Source organism: Littorina saxatilis, linkage group LG4 (assembly GCF_037325665.1).
Source record: "Littorina saxatilis isolate snail1 linkage group LG4, US_GU_Lsax_2.0, whole genome shotgun sequence".
In the NCBI taxonomy this organism is placed as follows: Eukaryota; Metazoa; Mollusca; class Gastropoda; order Littorinimorpha; family Littorinidae; genus Littorina; species Littorina saxatilis.
Window position 1 is genome coordinate 1446396 of NC_090248.1, and position 24557 is coordinate 1470952.

The 24557-nt window shown below is 45.2% G+C and overlaps 1 protein-coding gene across 1 annotated transcript in view; it reads right to left on the bottom strand.

Annotated features, from left to right (window-relative positions):
- Positions 1–4360: 4360 nt before the first annotated feature.
- Positions 4361–24557, bottom strand: part of LOC138963745 (phospholipid-transporting ATPase ABCA3-like) — a 75188-nt gene continuing 54991 nt past the window's right edge. Inside the window, exons 22-26 of the mRNA XM_070335593.1 lie at positions 19083–19268; positions 16773–16960; positions 16052–16222; positions 15199–15439; positions 4361–4875 (exon numbers count right to left, since the gene is read on the bottom strand). Of these exons, the coding sequence (XP_070191694.1) occupies positions 4630–4875; positions 15199–15439; positions 16052–16222; positions 16773–16960; positions 19083–19268 (1032 nt within the window). The 3' untranslated portion in view covers positions 4361–4629. The remainder of the gene's footprint in view (positions 4876–15198; positions 15440–16051; positions 16223–16772; positions 16961–19082; positions 19269–24557) is intronic.

Consider the following 24557-nt stretch of genomic DNA (forward strand, 5'->3'; position numbering starts at 1 on the left):
TTACGACTTGAACACGGCAGTGATCAAGGTCGTAACCCCGTTGTTCACGGGGACCATTGTGGCCGTCGTCATGGACGATCCTCCATGCGACCTGCTCATTGGAAACCGGGTCCAGTTTGTGGACGGCGTCACCAGGGAGGTTCCCGTTTATCGGGCTCCCGACGTCATTTCAGTGCTCACGCGGGCACAGGCGGAGCGAGAGGACAAACCTCTCAAACCCCTACCTGCTGCACGAGCTGCCCTGGGGAACGTGACCCCCGCGCTTCTCGCGAAGGCTCAGGATTCTGACCCGACCTTAGCTACTCCTCGGGAGCATGCGAAGTCGGGGAAGGTGAAGCTGAGCGGGAAGCATGGGAGGTCAAGGTTCCTCAGGGACAAGAAGTTGCTCTACCGTGAGTTCAGCAACCAAGAAGGTACATTCAAACAGGTTGTCGTGCCTCGCGAGTTTCGCGAGGGTGTCATGGCAACGGCACACGACTCGATTCTGGGAGGTCATCTTGGTACCAAGAAGACCACGGATCGTGTCTGGCGCCACTTTTACTGGCCAGGCATCTGCACGGATGTCCGACGTTTCTGTGCGTCCTGCGATAAGTGCCAGAAGGTGGTTGCCAAAGGAAGGGTGAGGAAGGTCCCCTTGGAGAAGATGCCGCTCATCGACGAACCCTTTCGTCGGGTGGCAGTGGACATCATCGGGCCCATCTTGCCTGCGTCTGAGGACGGAAACAGATACATTTTGACCATGGTGGACTACGCTACTCGATACCCAGAGGCGATCCCTCTGAAATCGATTGAAGCCACGCGAGTAGCTGAGGCTCTGGTTACTATGTGGTCCCGGCTGGGAATTCCATCAGAGGTACTCACCGACAGAGGCACGCAGTTCACGGGAGGAGTGATGGCGGAGGCAGCACGACTGCTATCACTGGAGCAGCACTTCACCACTCCTTACCATGCTCAGTGCAACGGACTGGTGGAAAGGTTCAATGGCACCTTGAAGACCATGCTGAGGAAACTAGCTCAGGAGAAGCCACGCACGTGGGACAGGTACATCCCAGCATTGCTTTTTGCATACCGCGAGGTTCCTCAGGAGAGCTTGGGCTTTTCCCCATTTGAGTTGTTGTACGGCAGACAGGTACGCGGTCCCATGGCTATCCTGCGTCAGGCTTGGACAGACGAAGAAGCTGACGAGGAGGTGCAGACGACAGCGACCTACATCGTAGAACTCAGGAACAGGATTGAAGAGACCTGCAAACTGGCTCAAGAGAACCTGGGAAGAGCAGCACAGCGTTATGCGCGAGGATTCGACCGCAAGGCACGGCCGCGCAGCTTCAAGATTGGAGAACGGGTGTTGCTACTTCTACCTGTCAAACACAACAAGCTACAACTGCAGTGGCAAGGACCTTTTGAGGTGACAGCGAGGGTGGGCCAGAACGACTACAGGATCATGATGCACGGGAAAGCACGCCTGTACCACGCCAACCTGCTGCGCGCCTACATAGAGAGGACAGCCTACGGGGAGAAGAACAAAGACCAGAAGAACAAAGACAAGAAGACAGAGAAGGTTGCAGTCATCAGGGGTGAAACGAGGGGTTGCTCGTTCTTGAGGACGACCTTTCTGTCTGGAAACAGACCATCAACCTCTGCAATATCTTCAGGTTGCAAGGTTGGCAAACGCCAGACTTATGCGCTGGGCGTTGATTCTCCAACCGTACCAATTCACGGTACGCGTCATACCGGGCGCCAACAATGTTGGAGCTGACTTTCTCTCTCGGGCTGGAGAGGAGAACATGACTGTGAGCGAAACCGAGGTTTCGTCTTGAAGAGGGGAGGTGTGTCACGATCGGGTGACAGAGACCAAGAAAGTGTCACTCAGTGGAGTGCCTGTTCTTGGTCGTGTATGATAGAAAGCGCCTGTGCGTGATATTGGGTTACAGCAGAGTTTGCTGACGGTGCTCTACGAGCACGGATGTTTTGTATCGCACGAGTTTTACAGTGGAGGTTTCTGCTGTCATAGCTAGGGCTGACGGTTTTTCGCTGACAGCGCACACGGGATTTTCACGGATTGAGTTTCTCGTGTCTTTTTCTGCTTGGGAGGCAGAATTGTGTATAGCTGGACTGGTTTTGGGACAAGGTCAGTCACGTGTATTTGGCTAGGTGGTCTGTCAGAGACTCAAGGACGGCACACTTGACACCCAGCGGCAGAAGGGGAAGGATCGTATACACAGTTTCTAGAGTATGATGGTTTTTCACCGAGTATTATATTCGGCACTCTAGGGGAACTTCCACTAGTTTTTCCTTTCTCCCTGCCACGTATTTTGCTGAGGACAAGTCGTCAATTTTCCTTCGTCGGCGATGGCTTTCGCATAAGGATTCGACAAGGGGTTCTGGACGGTTTTGGTCACTGTTGACGAACAGAGGCTGGTCCAGGGAGGAAGCGGACTTTGCTTCCATTGAGAGTACAATCATAGGCTTTTGAGGTAATAAATCATTATTTAACGCTGTTGATGAGTCTGTGTTGTGGAATGAAATACTCTCTGTTGTTCTTTCCAGGTTAGCGCATAATTTACTCTCTGTGACGCTAAAATACTAATCTGTATATGGTTTTTGCAGATAGGGAGAGAAGGACGGAAAATGACTGTTTTGTTGTTGTAAAAAGTCCATTTTGTGCAGGCCCACGTGCTCGATGAGATATTTAAAGATGACATGTTTTAAGGTGGTGGGTGAGGGGTAGCTGACATGTTTAGTGCACCGATGCTTTCTGTTTGCAGCCTTCGTTTCGTTTCGCTTCGTTCGCCTCGCTTCGTTACGTTCCTGTAACATCTGCACGGCTGACTCTGGCGGGAACTGTTGAGGCTACGCTAACCAGGAGACCGGCTAACCAGGAGACCGGCTAACCAGGAGACCGGCTAACCAGCGGACCGGCTAACCGGCAGCGGACCGGCTAACCAGCGAACCGACTAACCAGCATACCGGCTAAGCAGCAGCAGCAGAGATAAAGCTAAGTGCACCATGTCGTACGCACCCCGTTGACCACCGTTGTCTTTTCGTATCTATGATTTCATTGGAGTAGTGACAACGTGGGGTGTGTGACACCTGCACGAACTAGGGCTTTTCGGACAGAACATTCTCATTTAACTATATTTACACGGGTTCAGCGTGTTCCTATAATTTTCTACATACTACTGGCATTTTGTCAGTGAACACTGGTTTTTTACGTGTTGAGAACGTAAAAGGAACATATTTTGAGTGAAGGCTCGAGGGAGGTGGAGAGTTTATACATAAACAGGCGTCTGAAACTTATACTTTTGTTGACTCTATTTAATTGTATGACTGCGAGAGTGGATCGTGGTGTGGTTAGTTAATTAGTAGTAATTAACCGGTTCATAATCACCTTGAGTGATATATTGAAACGTGACACTTCCCATGCAAACGGTTCACCATCTTACAATCTGTCAAGTATTTACAAAGGATAAGTAAACCATCCCTCAATGACCGGGACGGTTGGCCTAGTGGTAAATATAAGACGTCCGCCCCGTGATCGGGAGGTCGTGGGTTCGAACCCCGGCCGGGTCATACCTAAGACTTTAAAATTGGCAATCTAGTGGCTGCTCCGCCTGGCGTCTGGCATTATGGGGTTAGTGCTAGGACTGGTTGGTCCGGTGTCAGAATAATGTGACTGGGTGAGACATGAAGCCTGTGCTGCGACTTCTGTCTTGTGTGTGGCGCACGTTATATGTCAAAGCAGCACCGCCCTGATATGGCCCTTCGTGGTCGGCTGGGCGTTAAGCAAAAAACCCACAAAAAAACAAAAAAATCCCTCAATGTTAGACGCCAACCAGGAGCAACCCGGTCCGTTCTGTGCAGAGAAGCCATTGGTTGACAAATGAATGTATTAATGTACTGACACTGTCGGTGTGTGAACTGTACACAAGGCATCAGGGTGTTGATTCATGGTGTGTGTCCACGGGGAGGAGTGACCTTGACCTCCTTTGCTAAGATCTGAGACAATCAGCCCGACTGTTGCACGGGGTGGACTATGCCTTCACAGTCTACAGCGAGATCTTCACACGTCAAAATAATAGTTCATTAGTCCAACTTGTTCGTTGGCTTTTAACACTTATCAAGCAGTTTTCTTTTTGCCATAGATCATGTCATACTTTGTATAACATCATATAGCATCAGCATGATGAACGTCTCTTCGGTAATGTTTGTCAATGGTAGTCGTTTGTAATACTAACACAATTTAATGTTTGCGATAACCATACTGAAAAGATGGAGTGGGAATATCTTCTTTATTTTTTTTTATATATATATTATTTTGGGGGGGCGGGGTGGGGGGGGGGGTGGGTGGGGTGGGGGGGGGGGGGTTGTATTATGAATCCTTTTCTTTGTGTTAACCCTGGCGCATTATGTGCCTTTGCATTGACTGATCCTCCTGTATTTGTGTCCCAGGGATTTCGGAAAAAGAGTATCTTGGTTAAGTTCCCCTCTAAAGTCAAAACAAAAGTTTAGTGTTGGGAGAAAAGATAGGGTAGTTGAGAGGGTGCGCCGTTTAGAGATAAGCATCAGTCCTTCTCTTCTTGCCGTAAACACCGCACTGCATACAATAGTCTTCTTTAGTTCATTCACCTCTCACTGATAAGCATCAGTCTTTCTCTTCTTGCCGTAAACACCGCACTTCATGCAGCAACAGCAACACAGCTTCTCCATCACGGAGGTGTTGGTGGCTTCCTTAGGGGGCACCTGCTTGCGGGTGAAGGTCAAGAAGACCTGCTCCAAGGTCGTCTGGTGCACGGAGTAATCCTCCACGTACAGGTTCTGCTTGGCGCTTTCCATCAGAGAAAACACGTCAGCCACGTGGGCCGTCTCGTCGGGAACCTGAAACCGGTTTAACATTTGTAAGACATTGGTTGAATCGTGATTGTTTATGCCTTTTCAACTTTATCCGGGTCACGTAGAGCCGTTGGGTGTTATTAAGTGTCAAATAAATTAACTAAATCAGAAATTCCTCGTCTGTAACGATCGCCGTCTCGTCGGGAACCTCAAACTAGTATAGAGTTGACAATTTTCTCAAATAACTCAGCGGTCTGATAGAGTACTCAAGCACCCTTATACAAGGACAAGTTTTTTAAAACGAGGCGAAGCATGTACGTTGCTTTATTTCGCGATCGGGACAAACAATTAACTCTGATGTGAATGTTATGCAGCGTGCACATAATTATTATGATACCCCCTTTTTATATTTAGTCAAGTTTTGACTAAATATTTTAACATCGAGGGGGAATCGAAACGAGGGTCGTGGTGTATGTGTGTGTGTATGTGTGTGTGTGTGTGTGTGCGTGCGTGCGTGTAGAGCGATTCAGACCAAACTACTGGACCGATCATTATGAAATTTGACATGAGAGTTCCTGGGATTGATATCCCCATACGTTTTTTTCATTTTTTTGATAAATGTCTTTGATGACGTCATATCCGGCTTTTCGTGAAAGTTGAGGCGGCACTGTCACGCCCTCATTTTTCAACCAAATTGGTTGAAAGTTTGGTCAAGTAATCTTCGACGAAGCCCGGGGTTCGGTATTGCATTTCAGCTTGGTGGCTTAAAAATTAATTAATGACTTTGGTCATTAAAAATCTGAAAATTGTAAAAAAAAATAAAAATTTATAAAACGATCCAAATTTACGTTTATCTTATTCTCCATCATTTGCTGATTCCAAAAACATATAAATATGTTATATTCGGATTAAAAACAAGCTCTGAAAATTAAATATATAAAACTTATTATCAAAATTTTATTTTCGAAATCAATTCAAAAACACTTTCATCTTATTCCTTGTCGGTTCCTGATTCCAAAAATATATAGATATGATATGTTTGGATTAAAAACACGCTCAGAAAGTTAAAACGAAGAGAGGTACAGAAAAGCGTGCTATCCTTCTTAGCGCAACGAATACCCCGCTCTTCTTGTCAATTCCACGGGCACTGCCTTTGCCACGGGCGGTGGAGTGACGATGCTACGAGTATACGGTCTTGCTGCGTTGCATTGCGTTCAGTTTCATTCTGTGAGTTCGACAGCTACTTGACTAAATGTTGTATTTTCGCCTTACGCGACTTGTTTCTTTATATCAGCGTAACTCATGGAGAGGGTCATTCAGGGCCATTGGTCGAAACACGTGATACAGGGGATCATTTGAATTAATTATCTCCATCAGAGAAAACTACATTGAATTAATTATCTCCATCAGAGAAAACTACATTGAATTAATTATCTCCATCAGAGAAAACTACATTGAATTAATTATCTCCATCAGAGAAAACTACATTGAATTAATTATCTCCATCAGAGAAAACTACATTGAATTAATTATCTCCATCAGAGAAAACTACATTGAATTAATTATCTCCATCAGAGAAAACTACATTGAATTAATTATCTCCATCAGAGAAAACTACATTGAATTAATTATCTCCATCAGAGAAAACTACATTGAATTAATTATCTCCATCAGAGAAAACTACATTGAATTAATTATCTCCATCAGAGAAAACTACATTGAATTAATTATCTCCATCAGAGAAAACTACATTGCCACGAATGCTGTCGCGTTGGGAACTTGAAACCACTTCTGGAGATGCTGTGGGTGGTAGGCTCGATCTTGACCGTGTATGCCCTGATATGGCGTGTTCACTCCGGAGAGTGATTCGATCGTTTAGGGGTGATAGTTGATGTGAATGCCCCTGCTAAGGAGCCTTCTGTGTATCTAGATTCTTTTTGTTTTGCTTGTGTTTTTTAGTCATGCTTCTAGCTTGACTCGCATGCGACTTTCCGTGGTGGTGGCTTCCCCTCTCTTTTCTTTCACTTTTCTTTCTTTGTCTCACTTTTGCCCCTTTTTGTTCCCATCTTGCAGCCACCTCTGTAGGTTCGCGTGCGGGTCTAGCTCGCTCTTTATCTTTTATTTTTCTTTATTAAGTATGAGCGTCCTGGTACGAACTTTGTTTTGTTTTAATGACGTTAAATATTGTAACGAACTAATTTATAAACAAGGTAGTGTGGCCGGCGTTTTTCTGATATTAATTTCATGTGCCTGTATGGCTCACGCTGGACAGCCTATGGAGTTTTCCCCGGAGAGCACGGGACGCATGTTTTGCAACAGTAATATCGTAGTAACGCGCAGTAATTTTTAGTTCACCTCTGTGGTGGATAGCCTGTATTCGTCGTCACTTACTGGGAAGCCGTTCACGGAACAAGATGTTTTAGGATAGATAGATTTTTTTGCTCTGTTCCGGGGCCCAGTGTTTTCTGCCAGCCTCCAGTTTTGTTTTTAAGTTATTTTGTAGTTCAGGTTCAGTTGCTCGCCTTGAGTCTGTTTTAGATTATTGATGCTGTCAAAGGCGAGTATCCATTTCTGACTATGTTTCTTTATTTACCGAATTCGTGTAATTTTAGTTTTGAATCTTTGTCTTCTGTCCGTTTCTGTGTCTTCTGTCCGTTTCTGTGTCTTCTGTCCGTTTCTTTGTCTTCTGTCCGTTTCTGTGTCTTCTGTCCGTTTCTGTCCGTTTCTTTGTCTTCTGTCCGTTTCTGTGTCTTCTTTCCGTCTCTGTGTCTTCTGTCCGTTTCTTTGTCTTCTTTCCGTCTCTGTGTCTTCTGTCCGTTTCTTTGTCTTCTTTCCGTTTCTGTGTCCTACGTTTATTCTATGTAGGGTTTTTCTAACATATTTTTGTCTTGGTGATTTTTTATTTATTTGCCGCCATCTTGTTTCGGCCGCCATTTTGTCGTCCATCTTTGATGTTTATGTTTTTAGGACACCTTTGATGTTTATGTTTTTAGGACACCTTTGATGTTTAGTTTGATGTTTCGAATTCTAAGTTTAGTTTTTTCTTTTCTATCAGTTTCCACCGCTCCGCGCTTCTCGCTCACCGCTCCGCGCTTCTCGCTCCGCGCTTCTCGCTCCATGCTCCACGCTTCACACTCTACTGTTCTGCACTCTCACTCAAGCTAGTCATTTCTACTTCACATTTTAGCTTTAATTCACATTCGAAACTTAGATTAGTTTTTCCGCCACGCTCCGATATAGGTTACTTAGCTCTCCATAGGTTTATGTTTAGCTTTTTATATATTGATATTATGAGCTGATTCCGAATTACTATGACATCGACATATTCACAATAAACTTTAATTAATTTTCCAATTCTAGTGTTCGTTTTGTTTTGTGAGCGCGTCGGTTCTTTATAGCACCAAAATTACATCCTCCAGAATTTATATAAGCCATCACAGAATCTTACAGCTACTCAAGGGCAAGCACAGTGGAAACTCTGATATTTTTTGGAACATTTTGGATTGTTTTCGACAAAGAACTTTATGAACTTTTGTAGGCCTGTGATTAGGGCCACTGACTTTTGAACTTCTTATCCTTACGGATCTTGTGAAGAGATCATGAACCTTTTGTCTTAAAGGAACTGTGTTTCGTATCTAGCGAACAATATTTTAATTCATTTTTGTCGGGCCCAGAGCAGAGCAACTTAGGCATTATTTTAGGTTTGTTGACCATAGCATTGCACACTTCGTACTTCGTATTTTCTTCCCCTCTAGTGAGTGACCCGAGGTGTGCCGTTTTGAATTTTGTTTCTCTATATTTCGCAAGTCTTTGTTAACCTCTACGTTTTCACTTGACTTAAAGTATGGATGAGAAATTACCTTCTCATGAGAGTGCCGAGCTATCCCCTTACACTTTGAAGTTAGAAAGGGATGAACATTTTGCTTTGGACACTGATAGTCGTAAGAATGAAGGCGACCGTGATGGCGCTCAGGGAGAGTCTCTAGCTGAACCCACTCAGACCCAAGACACTTTGAATTCAGATAACTTTCCCTCTCAAGCTGAACATTCTCCTACACAGGAAGGTTTAGGAACTGAGCCCTCCCAACAGGCTGCAAGTGCAGAGCATCTCGCTCAACGAAGTAGAGAAGAAAGAGGCCCCGCCATTGTTAGGGCTAGACTTAATGCTGAGGCTAGGGAACTGTCAGACAAGTACTGGGCCATAAGCCGAGCTCATAAGAATATGATCAGCGAGTTGTGCACAGCCTTTAGGGAAACACTAGACAAAAGGAGAGTCCTTAAAGTTCATAAGATACTCCTCTGTGAGCACCTAGACGAGCTAAATGTAGCGAACTCGAGGCTTTGTCAAGTGGCTGAAAGTGATGTAGCTATAGAAGAGGATCTGAGCGATATGCACATGCAAACGGAGACGCTCAAAGAACAATATCACAGACTCTTTCCCAAGTTAGACCCGTACGCCTCCAGCTCGGACTTGACTTCCACAGTCGCTTCTGGAGGTGCTAGAGAGGTTTCTTTAGATGCTTCTTTGGCGGTTAGTGCAGCGAGATTTAGGTCCCAGCAAATGGTCGCAGATGAAAGGGCTAGACAAGAAGAGACTCTTTTGCTTTTAGAGGAGAAGGCTTCTAGGTCTAAATCTTTGGCGGCAGAGAAGAAGGCAGAGTTGGAAAGAGAGTTGGAAAGGTCTATAACTTTGGCTGCCGAGAAGAAGGCAGAGATGGAAAGAGAGTTGGAGAGGTCTATAACTTTGGCTGCCGAGAAGAAGGCAGAGATGGAAAGAGAGTTGGAGAGAGAAGCTCAAGATGAAAGGTTAGCTTTGAAGAAAAAGGAAAAGGAAGTTAAGGCTGCACTAGAGAGGGTGGAGAGAGAAGGCAAGATGCAAGAAGAACATGAAGTTTTTAAGATCATTAAAACTGACATAGAAGACCAGCAAAGGGCTAGAGAAAGATTCATGCCCCAACTACCTCGTGACAGCCCCATTGATAGGTACCTAGGTACTCACAACCCCCTGCATGTAGGTACACACTCAGAGAGCATAGGAGATGTGGCGGTAGGGTATGATAGGCACACACAGCACACACAAGATACATATAAGCCTGCGACAGCCGACACCTACGCCCGCCCGCGTCACCAGCCGGAAGCCTACACCCTCGTCTCTGGGCAACATCAGCCTGCGGCAGCCAAGCCTGGACTCCCGCCACTTCAGCAGCCCACGGAGGTCAGGGCTTATGCCCCTCCGCATCTCCAGTCGGCCGCCGAGGATATCCGCGACACTCTTCGAGGCATCTCCAGGACCCTTGCCCAACCTGTCTCCGCTTTTCACCCACTTCCAGCAGCGGTCACAGCCACGGCTCCTACCACTACGACGATGACTACAGCCACCACGATGACGACAAGAGTCGGAGGCCAATTCGCGACCTCCTTTCGGCCTCAGTTTGTCAAAGCTGAGATTCCAAGCCACGAAGATCGTCCTCGCCAGATCTACGCGCCTTCCCGTTTCCCTCACAAATCCCTCAATCCATCAGCGAGACCTTTTCCCGGGCCTTTCCCTGGTCCTTTTCCTGCCATGACCTCCCGAGAGTCTTCGACCTATGTGCCAAACTTTGCATATGGGCCTTCTGTCATGCATCCTCCCATGCAAACGCAGCAATATGACCACGCTGCAAGCTTTGCTCCTGACACTGACTACACACAGCATGGTTTTCAAGAGGCTCCGGTCACGAGCCCTTCAGACGTCTACTACGGGCAAGATGCATACCTTCCTCAGATGCAAGGCCAGCCAGCGCTCTCCGAGGGTTCTGCCCTAGTTCGTACTCTAGCTGAGGCTCTCCTGATCAACAGGTTACCGACGCAGGAGCCCACTACGTTTTCAGGAGATCCTTTGACGTACCCTCTCTGGAGGTCCTCTTTCACTCTTTTGATTGAGCGGCAGGGCGTTTCTGCAGAGGAAAAGCTCCTCTACTTGGAAAAGTACTTGGACGGTCCGGCGAAGGATGCGGTCAAGGGACTCTTTCTGATCAGAGATGCCCAGGCCTATCAGCAGGCCCTTCAGACGTTGGAGGAAAGGTTCGGCAGTTCTTTCGTCGTTGCCAGAGCCTTCCGAGAGAAACTAGATGCATGGCCGGTAATCAAACCCAAAGATGGACAAGCCCTCCGCGCCTTCTCGGACTTTCTTGGACAATGCCTTGTGGCGAGCCGAGTGATAGGCCAGCTACAGAATCTGGAAGACCAAGCCTATCACAAGACACTCATGAGCAAGCTTCCAGATTGGTTGGTGAGAAACTGGGTGCGGAAAGTAAACAAGACCAAGAACGAGAAGAAACGCTACCCTACCTTTGAGGAGTTGTCAGCTTTCATCAAGACAGAGGCAGACATCCTTTGCGAGCCCCTTTTCTCCTCCAGCAAATCTGCCGCCTCTTCCACCTCACAGACCGCCAGTTCATCAGTCCCCAAGAAAACATCGTACAGTACGGATTTTTCTACTGCATCTGCATGTCAAGAGTGTGACAAAAGTCTTTGTCAGCATCACGCGAAAACTGTCCTGAATACGAACTGCGACGAAGTCTGTCCCTTTTGTACCGTTCGTTTTCCGACCAGCTCTTCTTCTCATCCTCTACTCAGATGCCAGAGGTTCGATGAGATTCCCGTTGAGGACAGGAAACACTTCATGTACGAAACGTCCTTGTGCTTTTCCTGTGCCAGAAAGACTGACCATAGAAGTGTAGACTGCACTACTAGGGCGATATGCGACAAGTGCCAAGGCCCACATCTCACTATGCTGCATGGAGCGCCTAGCTACAGGAAGAAGATTCCCAATCAGCAACGGAATGCCCGGGGACCGCCAGATTCTTCAAGGTTTGTCTGTCTCAGTCAAGATGCCCGTGTTTCTGCCTCTGGATCAGCATTCGCGACGACCAACAAGTCGGACAGACCAGTCAGAGCTACCATGATTGTTCCGGTCAGAGTTTCGACGAAAGAGAATCCCACGGTAGAGCATACGACATACGCGCTGCTTGACACCATGTCTTGCATCTCTTTCATCACTGAATCTTTGAGTGACAAGCTGAACACTCATTCTGAGCCAGCGTCATTGAGGCTGAACACTATGACTTCTCAGAACACTCATATCGAATGTCAGAGAGTGACCGGATTGTGTGTCAAGGCCCTCAACTCCAATGTTTCCCACAACCTGAAAACGCTCTACACGACGGACCATCTCACCAATGACACTGAGAACATACCAACATCAGAGACCGCTCGTAACATCAAGCATTTGAGTCATATTGCCAGCGAGATTCCCCCATTGCTCGAAGGCTGCACTCCCGGGTTGTTGATTGGCTACGATCATGCAGAGCTATTCATGCCAGAGAGAGTCATCAAGGGAGACCCATACGCCGTTCTCACACCGTTGGGTTGGACGATACTGGGACAAGTGTCGCCAAAACAGTCTGTCCATGACGTGATGCACGTGTCTCTAACAGAACAGTATTGTCCCAGCGAGTACGAAGGTGAATCAGTCACTTTCGTATATCGCACGACACTCGCCGAACCCAGCATCTCCGACGCCCTCCATGTCATGGAAAGGACGAAGAAGACCAGTACGAAGAAGACCACAACGAAGAAGACCACGACGAAGAAGACCAGTACCAGAAGACCAGTACGAAGAAGACCACAACGAAGAAGACCACAACGAAGAAGAAAGTGGCTTCTTCCCCAACGTAACGTTGCTGTCGGAGATGTCGTCGTGCTACGTGACGAAGCCGTATGCAGAGCAGATTGGCCTCTTGGACTCGTGACGGAGGTTCGCCCCAGCGACGATGGACTCGTGCGAACCTGCAAGCTGAAGACTGTCAAGGTCACCTCGAAGACGAGCCATTCCACTTTCTACTACTGGCGCCCCATCGCTAAGCTGACCGTGCTGGTGAAGGCAGACCCGGACACTCAATGACTTTCCCAGTGAACTTTACTGTTTTCGACAGACCGTTTGTGCATGTTTTGGTCTGACGTAATCCGTTCGCCTTTTTGACAGGTGGCGCTGTTTTGATTTGGGGAGAAAATTTCGTCTTAATGCAAATATTTTTTGTGACTTTGTGGTTTCTCTCCATTTGTATATATGTTTTTGGTTCCGCATTTTGGAACGAAAGCTCTTGACAGAGGCAAGCGCTTAATGAATCGGTTTGTTTAGTCCTTCCCGCGTGCGGATGCCTGTGCTTATGATTAAGACGACTGAAGATGTTTTTCTTTTGTATTTTGTAGGTTGCGACTACAGTCTTTCATACTGAGTTGCGGTTTATGTAAAGGTGTAAGAGTAATGTTGACACGGTATGTTGACAGTGACGGACCGACGAAAGATGATGTTACATTTGTTGAAAGAACACGTGTGATTTTTTAGATTGAGACTCATAGAGAGTGCGTTTCGAACAGCTACGTTTTGGATAATGCCAAAAGGATTCTGTAACGTTTCGGATTTTTGTATTTTGAACCACGTATGAGAGTGCGTTTCGAACAGCTACGTTTTGGATAATGCCAAAAGGATTCTGTAATGTTTCGGATTTTGTTTTTGAACCACGCATGTATTCGATGATTTTTGTTGATTTTTTATGTCGACTTTTGTAAAGACTAAGATGTCTTCGAGGGGGGAATGTGAATGCCCCTGCTAAGGAGCCTTCTGTGTATCTAGATTCTTTTTGTTTTGCTTGTGTTTTTTAGTCATGCTTCTAGCTTGACTCGCATGCGACTTTCCGTGGTGGTGGCTTCCCCTCTCTTTTCTTTCACTTTTCTTTCCTTATCTCACTTTTGCCCCTATTTGTTCCCATTTTGCAGCCACCTCTGTAGGTTCGCGTGCGGGTCTAGCTCGCTCTTTATCTTTTATTTTTCTTTATTAAGTATGAGCGTCCTGGTACGAACTTTGTTTTGTTTTAATGACGTTAAATATTGTAACGAACTAATTTATAAACAAGGTAGTGTGGCCGGCGTTTTTCTGATATTAATTTCATGTGCCTGTATGGCTCACGCTGGACAGCCTATGGAGTTTTCCCCGGAGAGCACGGGACGCATGTTTTGCAACAGTAATATCGTAGTAACGCGCAGTAATTTTTAGTTCACCTCTGTGGTGGATAGCCTGTATTCGTCGTCACTTACTGGGAAGCCGTTCACGGAACAAGATGTTTTAGGATAGATAGATTTTTTTGCTCTGTTCCGGGGCCCAGTGTTTTCTGCCAGCCTCCAGTTTTGTTTTTAAGTTATTTTGTAGTTCAGGTTCAGTTGCTCGCCTTGAGTCTGTTTTAGATTATTGATGCTGTCAAAGGCGAGTATCCATTTCTGACTATGTTTCTTTATTTACCGAATTCGTGTAATTTTAGTTTTGAATCTTTGTCTTCTGTCCGTTTCTGTGTCTTCTGTCCGTTTCTGTGTCTTCTGTCCGTTTCTTTGTCTTCTGTCCGTTTCTGTGTCTTCTGTCCGTTTCTGTGTCTTCTGTCCGTTTCTTTGTCTTCTGTCCGTTTCTGTGTCTTCTTTCCGTCTCTGTGTCTTCTGTCCGTTTCTTTGTCTTCTTTCCGTCTCTGTGTCTTCTGTCCGTTTCTTTGTCTTCTTTCCGTTTCTGTGTCCTACGTTTATTCTATGTAGGGTTTTTCTAACATATTTTTGTCTTGGTGATTTTTTATTTATTTGCCGCCATCTTGTTTCGGCCGCCATTTTGTCGTCCATCTTTGATGTTTATGTTTTTAGGACACCTTTGATGTTTATGTTTTTAGGACACCTTTGATGTTTAGTTTGATGTTTCGAATTCTAAGTTTAGTTTTTTCTTTTCTATCAGTTTCCACCGCTCCGCGCTTCTCGCTCACCGCTCCGCGCTTCTCGCTCCGCGCTTCTCGCTCCATGCTCCACGCTTCACACTCTACTGTTCTGCACTCTCACTCAAGCTAGTCATTTCTACTTCACATTTTAGCTTTAATTCACATTCTAAACTTAGATCAGTTTTTCCGCCACGCTCCTATATAGGTTACTTAGCTCTCCATAGGTTTATGTTTAGCTTTTTATATATTGATATTATGAGCTGATTCCGAATTACTATGACATCGACATATTCACAATAAACTTTAATTAATTTTCCAATTCTAGTGTTCGTTTTGTTTTGTGAGCGCGTCGGTTCTTTATAGCACCAAAATTACATCCTCCAGAATTTATATAAGCCATCACAGAATCTTACAGCTACTCAAGGGCAAGCACAGTTGATATTACAGATCATTGGAAGTAATCATCTGCCCAAAACACGCCCAACCCTAACCCTAAAAATAAACAAACGAGTGACTCACTTGGAAATGGACGTATCCCTGCATGTCATCAACAAACCTAAAATGTAAAGTGACTCACTTGGAAATGGACGTATCCCTGCATGTCATCAAAGACGCTGGAGCCAGCGAAGTTGGTGACGACCTGGTCCACTACGGGTTGATGGGGGGCCACCAGCCCGTCCTCCCTCAGCCCCATCTTGACCACCAGCGTGTAGCCGTGTCCGAACTTGTTCTTGAGGTGCTGGGGGCTGCCCAGACACTTGAACTGACCGTTGACCATGATGGCGAGTCGCGTGCACAGAGCGTCGCACTCCTCCATACTGTAACACACAACAGTTACCTGTTAGCCAGGTGTTAGACAGGTGTTAGCCAGGTGTTACACAGACACTTGAACTGACCGTTGACCATGATGGCGATTCGCGTGCACAGAGCGTCACACTCCTCCATCCTGGGATGGACCAATCAAAACGAAACAGGTTAGTTAATGGTTAGTTAGTGGAACGTTTAACTTAACAGAAGGTTAGTTAGTGGAACGTTTAACTAAACAGAAGGTTAGTTAGTGGAACGTTTAACTAAACAGAAGGTTAGTTAGTGGAACGTTTAACTTAACAGAAGGTTAGTTAGTGGAACGTTTAACTAAACAGAAGGTTAGTTAGTGGAACGTTTAACTAAACAGAAGGTTAGTTAGTGGTTAGTTAGTGGAACGTTTAACTAAACAGAAGGTTAGTTAATGGTTAGTTAGTGGAACGTTTAACTAAAGGCAACAAGAAGCATCACAAGTACCGCAGCACCTTACGGTCTTTGTTCTTGACGGACATACAATTAATAATAACATAATAACAATACATATTAATAAGGCAATGGAAGAAAATTAGCTCAATAAAGCGTTTACTTGTCAACATTAAGCTATCTTTATTTGTTCTTTCATTTACCTGTGAGAAGTGAGGACGAGCGTCCTGCCGCTGGCTCTGACCTGAGAGAGAACTGACCACAGCTGTCTCCGGGCCGCAGGGTCCACGCCTGCCGAGGGCTCGTCCAGCAATAGGAAGGACGGGTCTCCCACCAGCGCTATGGCAGTGCTCAGCTTGCGTTTGTTACCCCCGCTAAAACAGCACGGTAAAGGTATTGTGGATACACTCATGAGTAATAACAATGTTTCTTGGATGTACATGTCGTGAACACAGAAAAAAAACACGACTATGAATGGAAACAAAACTTTAAAATAAAAAGACTCAGACTCTTGATTCTAATCCCTACATTGTGTAAGCCTATTGTTGGAGACATGTTAAAGGTAAGAAAGCGTCTTCTTAAAATCTCAAAGTATACACACTGATACAGAAATACACACTGATACACAAATACACACTGATACACAAATACACACTGATACACAAATACACACTGATACACAAATACTCAATTCTAAAAGTATCAACAACATTATCTGTCAAGTTTTGTTACACGCAGCATCATCATCTAGATCGGTTGTCGACATTTGACAAAAACAACAACAGCAACAACAACCACAACAATAACCAGAACAGCAACCACCACCCATCGACGAACACAACATCACAACGACGACATCACAACGACAACGACCTCCAACACAACGACGGCCACTGCCATACATATCAACAAACACTACTCCACCTGTAATGTCCGGCCAGCTTGTCTTTGTGTGGCTGCAGCATCATGATGCTGACGAGGTTGTCCACCACGTTCTCGATGCGGTCAGCAGGCACGCCCCTCAGTCTGGCGTACATCCACAGCGTCTCTCGGCCAGTCATCGTGTCCAGTAGCGCGTCAAACTGCGGGCAGTACCCCATGTTCTTCTGCACCTGAACACACAATACAGGTGTATTGTGAGCTGAGGTCACTACCACCTTGTATTTTGGATACATGTAGACTCGCCTCGCAGTCTAGCGCACATTCAAGGCGTCTCTCGCCGAGTCATCTTGTCCAGTAGCGCGTCAAAGTGTGAGCATTACACCATGGTTTTTTTCTGGACCTGATAAGATAAAGACAACCCTTTTGGCTGACTGTGAAGTTGCTGACTAAAACACGCACGCCAGTAAGGCGTTGGCAGTTCCTCGTGTTCTTCTGGACCGAAACACATAGATACAACCCTTTTAGCTCACTGTGAAGTTACTTATTAAAACGGACACCCCAGTAAGGCCTCAAAGTGTTGGCAGTTCCCCATGTTAACGTTCTTCTGTGCCTGAACACATAAAGACGACCCTTTTAGCGCACTGTACAGTTTCTGACTGAAGCAGACACGCCTCTCAATCTTAGCATGCACAGTTCATCCGTAGCTTCCCTCGCCCCGTCCGGTGGGGCGTTACACTGTGGGAGGCCCGTCCAGTGGGGCGTTACACTGTGGGAGGCCCGTCTAGTGGGGCGTTACACTGTGGGAGGCCCGTCCAGTGGGGCGTTACATTGTGGGAGGCCCGTCCAGTGGGGCGTTACACTGTGGGAGGCCCGTCCAGTGGGGCGTTACACTGTGGGAGGCCCGTCCAGTGGGGCGTTACACTGTGGGAGGCCCGTCCAGTGGGGCGTTACACTGTGGGAGGCCCGTCCAGTGGGGCGTTACACTGTGGGAGGCCCGTCCAGTGGGGCGTTACACTGTGGGAGGCCCGTCCCGTGGGGCGTTACACTGTGGGAGGCCCGTCCGGTGGGGCGTTACACTGTGGGAAGTGTTCCATGTTCTTCTGCACCTGAACAGATAGTACTCTATTTTTTATGTCGTTGTTACAGGGAGACTACTGCGTCACCCTTATCACAGCAGACTCTGCAGAGTTGTCTGGGGACTATTTACAGCTCATCGGCAACACCTGTTAATTGTAGAGTTGTGTTTGTGATAGGGTCTGGCTGTTGCGGTCTCCTTGTATGTTCTTGGGTTTCTTTGCGTAACCAAAACAGGTTTTATAGGGTTAAGAAATTAGCTCTAAAATCTTCAATCCTGTTAGATTGGACTTCGCCTCCAAAGGTGATTTTTGTGTTTCGACACTCGGTTACATCGTTCGGCGTCCGCGCTTGGTACAACGACTTAACTGTTTTCCCCCCATTAGTTTGATGAAAAAAGCCATCCCCGCACAGTGTCTCTCAACCATATGGTGTACTGCAGGGCATCAAACACAAATATTCAACTAAAAGCTTGAATGTAAGATATTCATATCTCAGTCTAACTTTCATCCAGTGTTCTCGCCTGGCCACAGTGGCATAGGTAAATTACGGACAATTTATGGATACATCATTGATAAATCATGGATAAATTTAAGAATGTTGGCAGTGACAGTTGTAAAGACACAAAACCATTTGACACATGGTTAAACATAGAGATACATACTGGATTTACGTGGATTTTACTGAAAATGTCCTGCATTCGAGGCAGCTAAATTGAAGACACTTGTTTTGGAACCTCGATCTCTTCAAAAGCCTTGTGCAATCTATTACGTCAAAGCAAAGAAACGTCACTCTGAAAGTGTGGCGTGACGTGTTAGTTCTAAAGATTCATCGAGGATAATCAGCGAGCGCAATTTGTGTTTCTACAATGACGTTTGTCTCGGTGACTTTGGCATCATACGCAGTGGAAAAACAGGTCCCTGCCAGACTTGCTTGACATGACCTCATTTACATGATATACACACGTGTGATTTGAACGATTATTATCTCACGGGTGTCTCTCTCACGTATGTAGGATAAATCTTCTTACATCTTTTAACAAAACGTCATTTCTCATACTTTGGATAATAACGTTGTTAACATGTTTATTTGAGTACTGTTGATATCAACCTCTTGGATAATAACGTTGTTAACATGTTTATTTGAGTACTGTTGATATCAACCTCTTGGATAAGACGGATCTCACATATCAACAAGCACATTGCTTTTTTTATGAAAAACTACCAGTTCTCGAAGTTGCAAGACAGTTTCACAAAACGACATCACATTAAGGCTTACCTCTTTGATGTGACTGACGACGTCATCTCCCTTGAGGTAACCGTTCCCTGACGTCACGCTGACGTCACCGGTGAGCATCTTGAAGGTGGTTGTCTTGCCCGCTCCATTCTGACCCAGCAGGCCGAAACATTCCTGTTCTGGTACTCCGACACATACATGGTCTGTGGCAGTGAAGTTTCCGTAACGCTGAAATGTATGTCTTTGGTAAGTGATCAAACCAAGTGAGGGTTTATTCATGTCTTAGGTCAGTGATCAAACCAAGTGAGTGTTTATTCATGTCTTAGGTCAGTGATCAAACCAAGTGAGTGTTTATTCATGTCTTAGGTCAGTGATCAAACCAAGTGAGTGTTTATTCATGTCTTAGGTCAGTGATCGAACCAAGTGAGGGTTTATTCATGTCTTAGGTCAGTGATCCAACCAAGTGAGGGTTTATTCATGTCTTAGGTGAGTGATCAAACCAAGTGAGGGTTTATTCATGTCTTAGGTCAGTGATCAAACCAAGTGAGGGTTTATTCATGTCTTAGGTCAGTGATCAAACCAAGTGAGGGTTTATTCATGTCTTAGGTCAGTGATCAAACCAAGTGAGGGTTTATTCATGTCTTAGGTAAGTGATCCAATTAAGTGAGTATTTATTCATGTCTTAGGTCAGTGATCAAACCAAGTGAGTGTTTATTCATGTCTTAGGTCAGTGATCAAACCAAGTGAGTGTTTATTCATGTCTTAGGTCAGTGATCCAACCAAGTGAGGGTTTATTCATGTCTTAGGTAAGTGATCCAATTAAGTGAGTATTTATTCATGTCTTAGGTCAGTGATCCAACCAAGTGAGGGTTTATTCATGTCTTAGGTGAGTGATCAAACCAAGTGAGGGTTTATTCATGTCTTAGGTCAGTGATCCAACCAAGTGAGGGTTTATTCATGTCTTAGGTGAGTGATCAAACCAAGTGAGTGTTTATTCATGTCTTAGGTCAGTGATCCAACCAAGTGAGGGTTTATTCATGTCTTAGGTAAGTGATCCAATTAAGTGAGTATTTATTCATGTCTTAGGTCAGTGATCCAATTAAGTGAGTATTTATTCATGTCTTAGGTCAGTGATCCAACCAAGTGAGGGTTTATTCATGTCTTAGGTAAGTGATCCAATTAAGTGAGTATTTATTCATGTCTTAGGTCAGTGATCCAATTAAATGAGGGTTTGTGTGAGAAAAAAACATAAGCGGCTGAATGGAGTCTCTAAACAATCACACCACTTGCAAATGTAAATGTCAAGTAAGTCTCTAAGCTATCACACCACTTGCAAATGTAAATGTCAAGTAAGTCTCTAAACATTCACACCACATGCCAATGTAAATGTCAAGTAAGTCTCTAAGCAATCACACCACTTGCCAATGTAAATGTCAAGTAAGTCTCTAAGCAATCACACCACTTGCCAATGTAAATGTCAAGTAAGTCTCTAAGCTATCACACCACTTGCAAATGTAAATGTCAAGTAAGTCTCTAAGCAATCACACCACCACTTGCCAATGCAAATGTCAAGTAAGTCTCTAAGCTATCACACCACTTGCAAATGTAAATGTCAAGTAAGTCTCTAAACAATCACACTACTTGCCAATGCAAATGTCAAGTAAGCCTCTAAGCAATCACACCACTTGCCAATGCAAATGTCAAGTAAGTCTCTAAGCAATCACACCACTTGCCAATGTAAATCTCAAGTAAGTCTCTAAACAATTACACTACTTGCCAATGTAAATGTCAAGTAAGTCTCTAAGCAATCACACCACTTGCCAATGTAAATCTCAAGTAAGTCTCTAAACAATCACACCACTTGCCAATGATGTAAATGTCAAGTAAGTCTCTAAGCAATCACACCACTTACCAATGTAAATGTCAAGTAAGTCTCTAAGCAATCACACCACTTACCAATGTAAATGTCAAGTAAGTCTCTAAGCAATCACACCACTTACCAATGTAAATGTCAAGTAAGTCTCTAAGCAATCACACCACTTGCCAATGTAAATCTCAAGTAAGTCTCTAAACAATTACACTACTTGCCAATGTAAATGTCAAGTAAGTCTCTAAGCAATCACACCACCACTTGCCAATGTAAATGTCAAGTAAGTCTCTAAGCAATCACACCACTTGCCAATGTAAATGTCAAGTAAGTCTCTAAGCAATCACACCACTTGCCAATGTAAATGTCAAGTAAGTCTCTAAACAATCACACCACTTGCCAATGTAAATGTCAAGTAAGTCTCTAAACAATCACACTACTTGCCAATGCAAATGTCAAGTAAGTCTCTAAGCAATCACACCACTTGCCAATGTAAATGTCAAGTAAGTCTCTAAGCAATCACACCACTTGCCAATGTAAATGTCAAGTAAGTCTCTAAGCAATCACACCACTTGTCAATGCAAATGTCAAGTAAGTCTCTAAGCTATCACACCACTTGCAAATGTAAATGTCAAGTAAGTCTCTAAACAATCACACTACTTGCCAATGCAAATGTCAAGTAAGCCTCTAAGCAATCACACCACTTGCCAATGCAAATGTCAAGTAAGTCTCTAAGCAATCACACCACTTGCCAATGTAAATGTCAAGTAAGTCTCTAAACAATCACACCACTTGCCAATGTAAATGTCAAGTAAGTCTCTAAACAATCACACTACTTGCCAATGTAAATGTCAAGTAAGTCTCTAAGCAATCACACCACTTGCCAATGTAAATGTCAAGTAAGTCTCTAAGCAATCACACCACTTGCCAATGTAAATGTCAAGTAAGTCTCTAAACAATCAGCGGTGAAATCAGCGTGAAGAGTGTTTGGTTTTCGGTGTGAGGTTCAAATGGGTCAACACTTTTAGGAATATCTCGAGACTTCAGTTGCCAAAATAATACAAGGGTGACAGACACTACAAGGGGCAGAAAGACAGACACATACACATACAGAGAGACAATCAGACAATGAACGTAAAGGCAGACATAAACAAGTAACATGTAACAGTATACGACATATACCAACAAACAAGCAACATGTAATAGTATGTATACGACATAAACAAGTAACATGTAATAGTATGTATACGACATATACCAACAAACAAGCAAACAAGAAGTTGATCCAACCTTGGTGAGATTCATCAGAACCAGGGGGTCTGTCTTATTCAGCTCCTCAGGGGAACTGTTGTTGATACGGCGACGTTCATTGGCCACGTCATCGTCCTCAGCCATTGCGTCACTGCTGACGCCATTACCGTTGATGAAGGACAGAGGCACCGTGGAGACGTCACGAGTCTTGTTCTTCCGGCTCTGAAAGGGTAACAGTTATTTTCTGTCAGCATGAAACTTGACCAAGTGACTAGTTCAAAATACTTTTGCTTGTTGTAATTGTGTTCATTAGTAAATCTAAACACAAAGAGACTGCCAACGTTCCAAAATTCAGAATCAAAAAAGAAGAAAGGTAGGTTGTTGGAACGTTTGTTATTGGCAAAACAATACATTCACAAATATATCGGCCCAACGGTCTTTTAGAACAGTTTTTTTCGTTATTGTTTGTCTGTGCACTTAAAAGACCGTTGGGTCGATATATTTGTGAATGTATTGTTTTGTCAATAACAAACGTTCCAACAACCTACCTTTCTTGTCTTTTGAGTGTGTGTTCATTAGTGTTAAGACCTACACCCAGATGAGTTTTGTTGCCCTCTGATCAACGGTCGCCAACAGGACAGATTGATCTGTGCCCCGTTTCTGTGTCTTCTGCCCTTAGGACTTGTATTACTTTGCAGCCACCAACATGATCAACGCGCAAAATATGGTGTATCATTATAAAGTGGTATCTGTCTTATAATACAGCCTGCCTTGACCCCAGTTTCCCGGTTTCTTTCACTAACGTCTGTAAATACATTTCCATATTAAGACAAGCCCCTCCCTCAGGAGCTGATTTCCCAGGAATCTCTATGCACATCTAAATTAAAAAGAGTGGTTTCACTGTACCGATCTCAGCTTGTCAAAAAGGTGAACCAAAATGACCAAGGCGAGCCCCATGAAGAGTTTGGGTGAAATGATTGTCCCACCCACCTTGCAGAGAGCGGCGAGTTTGTCAAAGAGTCCAGTTAACATGATTTTCCCACCCACCTTGCAGAGAGCGGCGAGTTTGTCAAAGAGACGTAGCTAAATGACCAAGGCGAGACACATGCAGAGTTTAGGTCCCACCCACCTGGTAGAGAGTTAACATGATTGTCCCACCCACCTCACAGAGAGTAGAGAGTTTGTCACGAGAGTCTAGTTAACATGATTGTCCCACCCACCTCACAGAGAGTAGAGAGTTTGTCACGAGAGTCTAGTTAACATGATTGTCCCACCCACCTCACAGAGAGTAGAGAGTTTGTCACACGAGTCTAGTTAACATGATTGTCCCACCCACCTCACAGAGAGAAGATAGTTTGTCACAAGAGTCTAGTTAACATGATTGTCCCACCCACCTCACAGAGAGTAGAGAGTTTGTCACGAGAGTCTAGTTAACATGATTGTCCACCCACCTTGCAGAGAGTAGAGAGTTTGTCAAAGAGCCTGAGCTCGGTGGCGAGGACGACGCCCATGCAGACCACGCCCTGCAGGAACATGAAGAGCAGGAACTTGCCCACGCCGTAACTCTCCATCGACGTGAAGTCCTCCTCGAAGTCTAGACACGTGCTGCCACAGTTACCTGCACGGCATATTCCGCTTTCATATACCTGTTTTCATGACGCTATCATCCCATCCCTGCGAAATACGACTATCTCTTCCGCCCACTGGCAGGCCAGCAGCATCAGAGTCGCGCTACCCATGTGTGTTGTGTTAAGGTGTAATGAGCCCACTGGAAGGCTAGCAGCATCAGAGTCGCGCTACCCATGTGTGTTGTGTTAAGGTGTAATGAGCCCACTGGAAGGCTAGCAGCATCAGAGTCGCACTACCCATGTGTGTTGTGTTAAGATGTAATGAGCCCACTGGAAGGCTAGCAGCATCAGAGTCGCGCTACCCATGTGTGTTGTGTTAAGGTGTAATGAGCCCACTGGAAGGCTAGCAGCATCAGAGTCGCGCTACCCATGTGTGTTGTGTTAAGGTGTAATGAGCCCACTGGAAGGCTAGCAGCATCAGAGTCGCACTACCCATGTGTGTTGTGTTAAGATGTAATGAGCCCACTGGAAGGCTAGCAGCATCAGAGTCGCACTACCCATGTGTGTTGTGTTAAGATGTAATGAGCCCACTGGAAGGCTAGCAGCATCAGAGTCGCGCTACCCATGTGTGTTGTGTTAAGGTGTAATGAGCCCACTGGAAGGCTAGCAGCATCAGAGTCGCGCTACCCATGTGTGTTGTGTTAAGGTGTAATGAGCCCACTGGAAGGCTAGCAGCATCAGAGTCGCGCTACCCATGTGTGTTGTGTTAAGGTGTAATGAGCCCACTGGAAGGCTAGCAGCATCAGAGTCGCGCTACCCATGTGTGTTGTG